The 9,864-nt window shown below is 45.0% G+C and overlaps 1 protein-coding gene across 1 annotated transcript in view; it reads right to left on the reverse strand.

The window, feature by feature from the left end:
• Positions 1 to 1,546: 1,546 nt before the first annotated feature.
• LRRC56 (leucine rich repeat containing 56) overlaps positions 1,547 to 9,864 on the reverse strand; it is a gene marked incomplete at its 3' end in the record, with an annotated part of 51,676 nt that continues 43,358 nt past the window's right edge. The window contains 5 exon segments of the mRNA XM_009075536.1: positions 1,547 to 1,740; positions 2,464 to 2,594; positions 3,722 to 3,786; positions 5,143 to 5,343; positions 7,453 to 7,642. Of these exon segments, the coding sequence (XP_009073784.1) occupies positions 1,547 to 1,740; positions 2,464 to 2,594; positions 3,722 to 3,786; positions 5,143 to 5,343; positions 7,453 to 7,642 (781 nt within the window).

Here is a 9,864-nt window from a genome sequence, read left to right on the forward strand (position 1 = left end):
CCACCAGGACCCCCTGGTCCTTCTCCATAGTGCTACTCTCCAGTAGGTCAGTGCCCAGCCTGTACTGGTGCTTGGGGTTATTCCTCCCCAGGTGCAGGACCTGCACTCGCCCTTGTTGAATTTCAGGTGGTTCTCTGCTCATCTCTCCAGCCTGTTGAGTCCCCTCTGAAGAGCTGCACAGTCCTCTAAGTTACCAGCCACTCCTCCCAGTTTTGTATCATCAGCAAACTTGCTGAGAAGGCAACTCTGTGCCCTTGTCCAAGTCATTGATGAATAAGTTAAACAATACTGGGCCCAGTGTAGAACCCTGGGGGACACCACTAGTGACAGCCTCCAACTAGTCTCTGTGCCACTGATCACAAGTCTTTGGGATCTGCCACTCAGCCAGTTCTCAATCCATCCCTCAATCCAATCTGCTAGGATTTGGTTACGAGATGGGCAGATCTATGTCCAGCCATCCACTTTCATAGTGCTACAGGGCATGACACTGGTACACTGTGAGATGTTTGTGACATCACCTTCTCAATCTACAAAGATGGTGAGATCATCATACTCAATCTAAAGAAATGATATAAAATCTAAAAAAGATCAGATTAAAGAGACCATGAGATCATGGAGGAGTCACTGGACAACAGGCCATTCCTCTAGATTTTTCCAAATGGCTTCTGTTCTTGTTTAGGAGATATTGTTTATATTACTGTTAATACACACAGAGTCTTTGAATAGTTTAATGATATTTCAGACTTTTTTCCTCAAATACATTCTGTTTTTTCAAATTTTAATAGACCCATTTTTGACCTTGAAAGAAATGTAAAATGAAAACACTTATTGAGACAAAAAAGTTATTATTAAATGTAGAAAAAGATTAAAGCTGCAATTTTGTAAGGCCTTCTATTTGATATGTATTTGGAATAATGATTATTAATGTTTCTAATATTCTTACTGACAATATTCCACAAGTATTGAAGAATGGGAATTCTGCTTTCATTCACATAAATGCAATTTCAGAGAAGCTTTTGGCTTTGCTCCTGAATAGAAGAGCATGTTCCATTTTAAAACTCTATTGAATGCATCCCTTTGGTTGCACATCTTTCCAGTACTCCCAGTTGCCCAGTTAAACCTTAATCATCAGCTCAATCATTATTTACATCAGTGCCAGCTGGGTTCAAATACAGCTCAGCTGGGATGACAGTATTTCAGACTCACCTGGCACTGTCATAAATTGACACAAGGTAAAACACAGACCTGTGTCCTTCCTCCAGACATTGTGTTAAGCTAGGGTAAGAACACCTCTTTTCCTTTTAATTCTACAGATCCATGCTGAGATATATCAACAGATGGTCAACACAGCTGGCCACCATGTCCTGCTTAAAAACTGGAATGGGTTACCTGGGATCTGACTCTCCAATGGTATTTCCAAATTGCTGCTGTAGAGCACAGGAGACAGATCTCATAAAACACTGTGTCTACCTGTACACCTGTGTACAAACAGTAACACATGTTACTATCCAGTGCCAATCCTTTCCCAGAGGTTTAGGTCCAGTACCTGAAGAAGGCTGTGAGAGGCTGTAGTGGTGTGAAGAATCAAGTGAACTCCTTTCAATGACATCCCCATCACAGGCCTCCCTCAACTCATCTTCACAGCTGTGAGTCAGGATGGACTCTGTAGTCTCTTCCTCACGACTAAGAGTTACCTTCAGTGCTTGGCAGGCTTGTTCTTGCTGACCTGTTTGCAGGCACCTGGACAACATCAAGTATCACATCTTTAGTGAGTCTTTGAGTTGTGTTTATGCAGCCAGTCAAGGGCAGCTTGGCATGGCCACACGGGCAAACTCCCAGGCAGGGGATTTAGTCACCCACTGTGACTTCGCACTTTCCTCGAGATATGGAAAATCATTCTAATTGGATCAGCTGTCTGTTTATCTGATTATCTTGATTATCTGAAAATGTCCTAAACTTAATCAGGTGAAGTGGGGCAGATTTAAAATACTGCACAGTGGAGTGAGCTCAGAGAAAAAAAACCCTTTAACTTCCAAATTAACCATTACCTGTGTATGAGATGTGGGAATCTCTACATGGTGCTATTTGTCTTTCACCCTTTCGTTTGGTTAGGCCAATGTGCTGCTTGCAGAAAACTCCATCCACTTTCACCTCTAACTGTCAGGGCCAAGAATGGCTTACCAGCTATGAAAAGTAATGCCCTCGCTAGGGAAGTGAGCCCACCTACACTGCCCTTGAGCCTGCTCTAGAGAGAGGGCACAGGGTCCTTGCCCACCCCGCAGATGCTCCAGGTGGGAGGACCTATGGAAGGGTTGCCACCCTGTCCCAAAGCAGGGACAGGAAGACAGGAGGCCAAGACTATCCCCTGGAACAGCCACCAGGTGGCCAAAAAGCTTATTTTACTTTTCAGCCGTGAACGAATGCCTGGGTTAGCGCACGGCAGGGTTTCCCCCGCGGTCTCACCCCTTGTGCTGCTCTCTCCATCCTTTCAGTTCAGAGAACACGTTTTCCTGGTGCAGATCTCTTCCTCCTCCAAAGCCGTAAGGGTTTTCTATCCTCACATCGCACAGTTTCAAAGGGTTCACTGTAGGTGGCTGCAAAAAGGGCACAAGTTATCTTGCTAACCTTGGGAACTCTCCTCAGCTCTGTTTCCAGATGCGGATTTTAGAAGGCATCAAAATTCACTGTTACTCCTGAGTTTTTGCATCACCCCTCACCATTTTCTTACTCTTTTGTAAGTTTGAAGAAATCTCACACTCCAGTAGTGTGTTGTTCCATCCTGAGGAATCCAGGGTGGCAGTCACAAAAATGCTGATTTTTATTCACAGGCATATAAGCCTGTAGCATCTATATCAATAAGGTTATTAAGACCAGTACCACAGAAACTGCATCATTCAGTATATAACCACACTCCCATTTCCCATCCCAGTTTATAACACACAGTAACTCATTCAAATGTTCAAATTTGTTTCAGAAAAGCTTCCAGCACTCGGGCAGTGGCAGCAGAAAGACAAGGGTGGGACATATTTTTTCCTGCAGTTCTTTAACAACTGTTGTCAGCATTAAGTCGTGCTGCTGACAGTGCAGTGATGCAGGTGTCCTGGGCATGTCATTTCCCTGAGTTAGCACAGCCTGTTTAAACCTATGCATTTGCATCTGTGCTGTGATGAGCCTCAAGGCCCACAAAAGCTAACAACGATGAGCCAGGCTGCACCCCTTTACAGACAGGGGAATCCTCTCACTGAGGTACTGCTGAAAGGAGCAGGCTGACCTGCAGGGCTGGGGTAGCACCCCACTGCCAAGAGGTACAAACTTTGGCTTTGTGTTTGTTTAGTCAATAGGAATGACCTTGCAACATTAGCGATCCGCCTATTTACGCCAACATCAAAGACACAGCGCTGCAAAAAGTCTTTTGCTAAATAGCTATTGTAGAAACACCATCAAATTTTGCAATCCTGCCTTGCACTTTGCTCAGCCAGGATGATAGGAAATCTGCCACCAGCAGATGATATGTGATTTTCACGTGTCCCTTGACAGGTGATGGTTAACTGCTGCTAGCACATGGGCACATGCAACATCCCGGCAAGAGACCCTCTGTCCTCCTCAAGGCAGCTGGAAGGGTTTGGGGCTACGCTGCCACAAGCCACAGTGGGAGTTCAGTTTATCCCATGATTTACGGGGATCACCAGGCAGGAATATGAAGTATACAAGAAAAACATACACCTAGCTTTTGCCTCCTCTCTTGAAGGGCCTTGGTTGGGTTCCCACATATGACTTGTCTGAGCCCTAATGAAAACAGAAGACAAGAAAACATTTTACTCCAGCATTTAACAAATGGTGCCATCTTTGAAAGCAGTCAACATAATTTCCCACAGACAGGAAAATGTAATATTTCATGGTGTAGGTTCACAGTACCAGCTGGCATGGCCTGACACTGCTGCTAAGAGGCAGTTTCTGTTTCCACCAGAATCTGTCTTCTTCTGCTCCTGCCCTGCCTCCTCTGCTGTGCTGGTGTGTGGACACATGGTGAATCAGATCAAGGAACAGACTCAGATTAAAACAAAATACAATTTTGGGGCATCTTTTTTTGCTTGTTCTGCTAGCTTATTTTTTTCAGCTGGATCTCAATCAGAATCAGGTTAACATGAGACAAGGCAGCTAAGGGTCAGGAAGCAGCAGTGAACATTGGGTGAAACTGTCTCTAGCAGTAGTACTAGGTTTCCATGTACTTTTTAGCTGTTGACTCTGCATTGCTTCATCTAATTCATCATCCTGAGTCCTACCTATAGCAAGGAACTGGAAAGGGACTGATGTCTGAGAGAAGCAGCCCACAATGCCTGGAAACAGACACCATCTTCCTATCTAATCTGCACTCTATGGGCTGGTGGAGTTGCACTGTCAAGGTGTTCCCAGGAGCCAGGGAAGGATGGTTTGGGAAGTGCCAAATATTGTCTCCAAGAGCTGCTAACTTGATAGCACTTCAGGTGACCAGAGCAGAAAGGCAGTGGTACACCTGTATTTTGGGCTAGCCTGTAGACTGAGCACGTGGAGTCAAGGAACTGACTCCTCTTGCTGAGGAACCAACCCCTGGAAACCCAAAAGAAAGTGCTCATTGACTGCAGCGATGCTGCTGCAGCACGAGACTGCAGTAGACACAGTCTGAGCACATGATCCAATGGGGAGTGAATGTGCATCACCACACCTTTCTAGAGGACTACCTTGGACCACATTCCTATGACTGAACAAGATGTACCCAGATATTACTCAAGTGAGCCCCAGCTGGCCTAATGTGCAGTTTAAAGGGCTGAGTAAGACAACTTTCAATGAGGTATGAAAGGCCAACGTCAGCAAGGGAGCCCCACTGCAGTATGGGGCTGTCAAGAGGGACAGCAGCACATAATGCATGGGGGTGAGGGCTGAGAAGGGAGAAGCCCAGGTGAGTTGCACCTTCTGCTGCAGGGGGAAATAAAGGAAAGCCTATGCTAGAGCAGGTGAGTCTCCTGGAAGAAAACATATGCTGAACCTGATGTAGCTAGCACATGGGTGGGCGGTATTCAAAGCATCCAGGCTTTCATCAGTAATAATAACATTAAGAAGGAGGTGGAGGTGTGGGAAAGAACAGGATTAAAAAACATACATTACCATGTGTCAGATCACTGGAGTCATCTTCTGTGAACAGCTTATCAGGAACAGCGGGATCTGGAAGAGGACAGCTACCGTACAAGAGGTGGGCGTCGCTAGATCTCGCTGCATTAGCAGAACACTCTGCAGTTCCAGGCCTGGAATTTGTTGAGGATCTTGGGCCACAGCCAGAGTGCCTTGCTACTGCCCCAAGATATGGATCTAAGAGAGAGATTTCAGTAGTGTAAGCACAGTTGTGCAGGGCTTCAAACCACACCATCACTCTACACTGCCCATACAGTGTCTGCTGCTGCACACCTGGAGCTATATGGGACAGAAAAAGATGTAATTGCAGCTGCAAGAAACATGCTGGAATAGGTCAAGCCTGGAGAGGCTTCCTATGCTGCACACAGCCTACTGTAGCTGTCCCTTGCAGATGGCAGAACCTGAGGACCTCCAAATAAGCCAAAATCCCTTCCCACCCATCTCCTGCTCCTGGACACCAGAGACAGACTGTTGGGGTTATGGGGTCAGGAACTACTCTGTGCTCACCATCCATCTCTGATTGCCCCACAGGTGAGCCTGGATGCATCCAGGGCTCTGCTACTTCCCCTGCCTGCATGCCTAGGATAAGGGTACACTGCCTCTCATTTGCTGCCCACCTGCCTGTGGGGGAATCATTCCAGACCTGCCACAGCCACAGCCTAAGCTCCCAGTCTTAAAATATGTTGCTTAAATGCCCTGGCACAACACAGATGGTGACAGCTAGTTTACCAGAGCTATTAGCCAACCAGGGCAAACTGTGTACCAGGAGTTATAGAAATCTGGGAATGGCAGGGACAGATTTTAACAGTACTGCCTCAGAGACAGATACTTCCCTACCACAGACAGAAAGGTGAAAATTGAGTTTTCTAATGCTATAGGTCAGGGTGGATTATATAAAAGCTAGCAAAGGCAGACAGAGCCTCGTCCTCTTACCTGCCCAACCACAGGATGTCCTGGGAGCACAGCACAGCTGCAAGAGCAGTTTGTGCAGCCAACAAGCCATAGGAGAGCACATTTCATTTCAGTGCCTGGATGAATAACGTGCTTTGTAAAGTGTTGAGCTTCTACCAGCTCCACAGTGAGCCATCAGCTCTGTAATAATATGGCCATTTCCTTAAGAGCTGAGTGTTAGGGATCTTTAATACATCTTGGCCATAGTTGTTAATACAAACCCATGAAATATGCAGCACGTGAAAAGTACCCACATCAACACTGCTATAGGAAAGGAAAGAATACAGGGATGCCTGACCCTGACCATATGAGCTCCTCAGTTTAGAGCTGAAGGCAGGAATGTAAGTCTGGTTACACAAGGAAATGACACAAATCCACAATTTGGTGCTCTATCCCTCCTGGTTCTGTCAGCTCACTTTGTTAACTAGTTTTCTGAACTACAGGTGATGTTGCCAAAGCAGGATCACCAAGGGATCAGATTTTAATGGATTTTTCCCTACCATAATAACTATTACAACTAATGATTTGGACCCATAGGGATTAAATAAATGACAAATGTATGTACTTATTCCAAAACAAACTAAATTTTTAATGGAGTACAGTTGGCAGGCAAACCACAGCTGGGAGGAATGGGCCTGGGAAGCCAACTGCATTGCCCACACTAATGGGAAGCAACAGGAGCAGTTATAGGAAATACTTTGCAATATTTAATGGTATGTGGTAAAGTGCTTCTAGCATGACACGTAAAAGCATGGACATCTGAACTATTACCAAGGCTGTAGGCAAGGGGACAACGGATTTATTTTCAAACCATTTACTGTCTACTAATGAATGTAATGGACTTAGAGTAGCAAAGAAAATGGAACAGATCTCTTACAAAACCATGCAATCTTGCTAGGATGTTGCTACCACTGAGGGATGATGACCAAACTGCCTTTCCCATTATTATTTTGGAGTAGGAAATCCTGCTGTGTCCATGCTACATGGGAGAGACTGTTACCATGGAAAGGGCTGTGAACAGCTGTTGTTGAAACATTCCTTTCCAAGCTTTGCTTCTTCTCATCATGCAGCATGAACTTTTAGTACTGACTCCTGGCTACTGCTGGATTTGCTCGATGCTCTGCAAGTTGTCTGCATTTTTCTGATCTTGATGCCCAATTTAGGACAACTTTCACTTAAAATCTGCACTGTTATCTGCTGAAATCCAGCTTTCTTGCTTTTGAAGTGAGGAAGTCAACTTCCTTTATCCATTAGCTATAGTCAAACATTGGTTCTGAAGAGACCAGCTTGCTCTTCACCTTTCCTTTTTCACACATCATAACCTGAAAATTGAACCCCAGTAGGAAACTTGTCATGAAATGTCTCTGGCCAAACCACCTTTCTTGATGGATTCCTCGATGGTTAGACAATCCTCATGTATCTTCTTGGAAGGAAGGGGAGCAGTCTGGTTCACTGGTATTTTGTCCAAATACTTCAAGTGAGGGATGAGTTTTTTTACTTCCTCTCTGTAATTATAATCTGGTTCCTGGAGAAATTGAGAAAGTGGTCAGTTTATTTACCAGCCTGTGGAATTCCACCAGCACCATGGCACTGTTCAATGTGTATGATTGTCACATAACTTGAAACACATTCTATGAGGCAAACTTATTCACCTAATCCAACAGAAATAAATACAGGCAGAAGTTTCATTTCACTGTGCTTTCTCCTCACATAATTTCTACTTGAATTGATCATGAGCATGTCCTGAGCAGTGCAAAGACATGATTTTCACCCAAAGGCTCCTCTTCTCTTTATCCACTGATTTAGGCATTCATCTTTGTTGTATTATGTGGAAGTATGGCATAGAAGACCACTGATGGTCGTGGAAAGCTTGGACACCCTCACCATTCAGCTAGTCTAGCCCTAACCCTAACCCTAACCCTAACCCTAACCTTCTGCTTTTGTGACTCTCTGGTTGTTGCATCAATGCTCAGGTGATAGAGAGACTTGAAACATGTTATGAGTGTTGCTACACCTGCTGATGGGAAAAGAAAGGGCATTTCCATGGGTTGTGTTTTTAGGCACACCTATAAATGAGTTACAGCGAAGGAACTGCACTGATTTTTTGAGTTAGGGTTTGGTGTGTGATTTTACACACTGCTAGAAGTGAAGGCTTACTTCAAACTACATTTTTTTCTGCAAGAGGTAGGATGGAACAGCAAGTGCACAGAAAGCTAAAATGGACTGCACTTGGGATTTTTTTCTGTGTGCTAGAAAAACAATGCAATTGCTCCCAGTGCACAAGACACAGTGTGACAGACACGGGGAAGCCCCAGTCTAGCCCCCTCTGCCTGCGTGGGTGGAGCTGACATGTTATAAAATGAGTCATGAGCACATGCCAATGCCTGGGGACCTCTGAGCAGCAAGGTCAATCCAGAGCAGTTACAGAAGTGCTCAGAGTACACTGCAAATTGAGCCGTTTTGGTGGATTTTGCAGTGCAAAGAAACCGTTCCCTGGCACCTGCATCTTTGGGAAAGCTTAGCAATCCCTCAAGCCTGACTGGGCCTTGCTTGCTGCAATGGGAATATGTTTGGTTAAAGCAGCCTGGGATTAATAAAGGCAGCAAATGGTGGTAGTGATCCCTTCTACTAAAAGCAAGTATAAAGCAAGAGTGCACTAGCAGTGGCAGAATACAAATGGACAGTGACCTACAAATCAATTGCTTCACCCAGGTAAATGTTACACTTCTCAAGGCATTGCATGCAATATTAGAGACCCCCCCCAAAGCCAAGTCCTTGTTCGATATGGAGTTGCCACAAAGAGGAACCTTGCTGTGGGATATGGTCCCTCCCTCTGTACGATGCTGCACTGACACTAGCAGAGGGAACTCACCAAATAAAACACGTTTGTTGCTGTTAAGAAGCAGACACTAATTTTCTCTAACTAAGCCTTTAATTTTAATTTAGAGAATGAGTCAACCATTCGCGACTACAGCCAATTTCCAGCCATGTCCTGTTGGAGAGGAGAATCATGTTATGCTCATGTTACATTACTGCAACAGAGGCTGCAGAATTTATCATCAGGTTGTTGCTCTTGGTTGAGCTAACAGGGGAAGATGAGCTCATCTGAAAATCAAATTACAGGGAGCAAACAGGCCATCTGAAGAAAGAGCAGTAAATTTAGCTGGACTATCCTGGAGATTAAAAGTAAATAAATAGGAGAGCTTTTACAGCAAGGGCCAGACTACACGGAGCTTGAGGAATTAAAACTGGCCATCTAGGGCACACATTTAGTAAGCCCACATCTACTCTTTTCTATATTTCAAGTGGCTTTTCTGTAGTCAGAAAATGCAAACACCAGCTGAAAACAGGAAAGCCACAAAGTCCAGGCAGAAGCTTTTGGCAGTCAAGGGCAGGACCAACTTTGTAGCCACCTGAGATCCCAACAGAGACGCTGGGTTGATGACTACAGTGAACCTAGAGGATCCTTCTGCTACAATTCAAATTCTGCTTGACATATGAATGCAACTACTTGCATGGGAATGGAGACAGCCATTCACCATGGAGAAGAGCAGTAGGGCACACCACCACACACCACTCCTCTTTGCACTTCTGTTATGTGCCAACATGCAGCAGCATCCCAAGGACAGATTTCCTCAGCTAAACAAACCAACAGCAATCTGACATTTCTCCATTACAAGTACGCTTAAGGGCTGGAGATGTCAAACAAAAGCCACTTCCTCCAAAATCACCACTTTCATTGAGCAG

This window comes from Acanthisitta chloris, unplaced genomic scaffold, assembly GCF_000695815.1.
Source record: "Acanthisitta chloris isolate BGI_N310 unplaced genomic scaffold, ASM69581v1 scaffold780, whole genome shotgun sequence".
Taxonomy (NCBI): Eukaryota; Metazoa; Chordata; class Aves; order Passeriformes; family Acanthisittidae; genus Acanthisitta; species Acanthisitta chloris.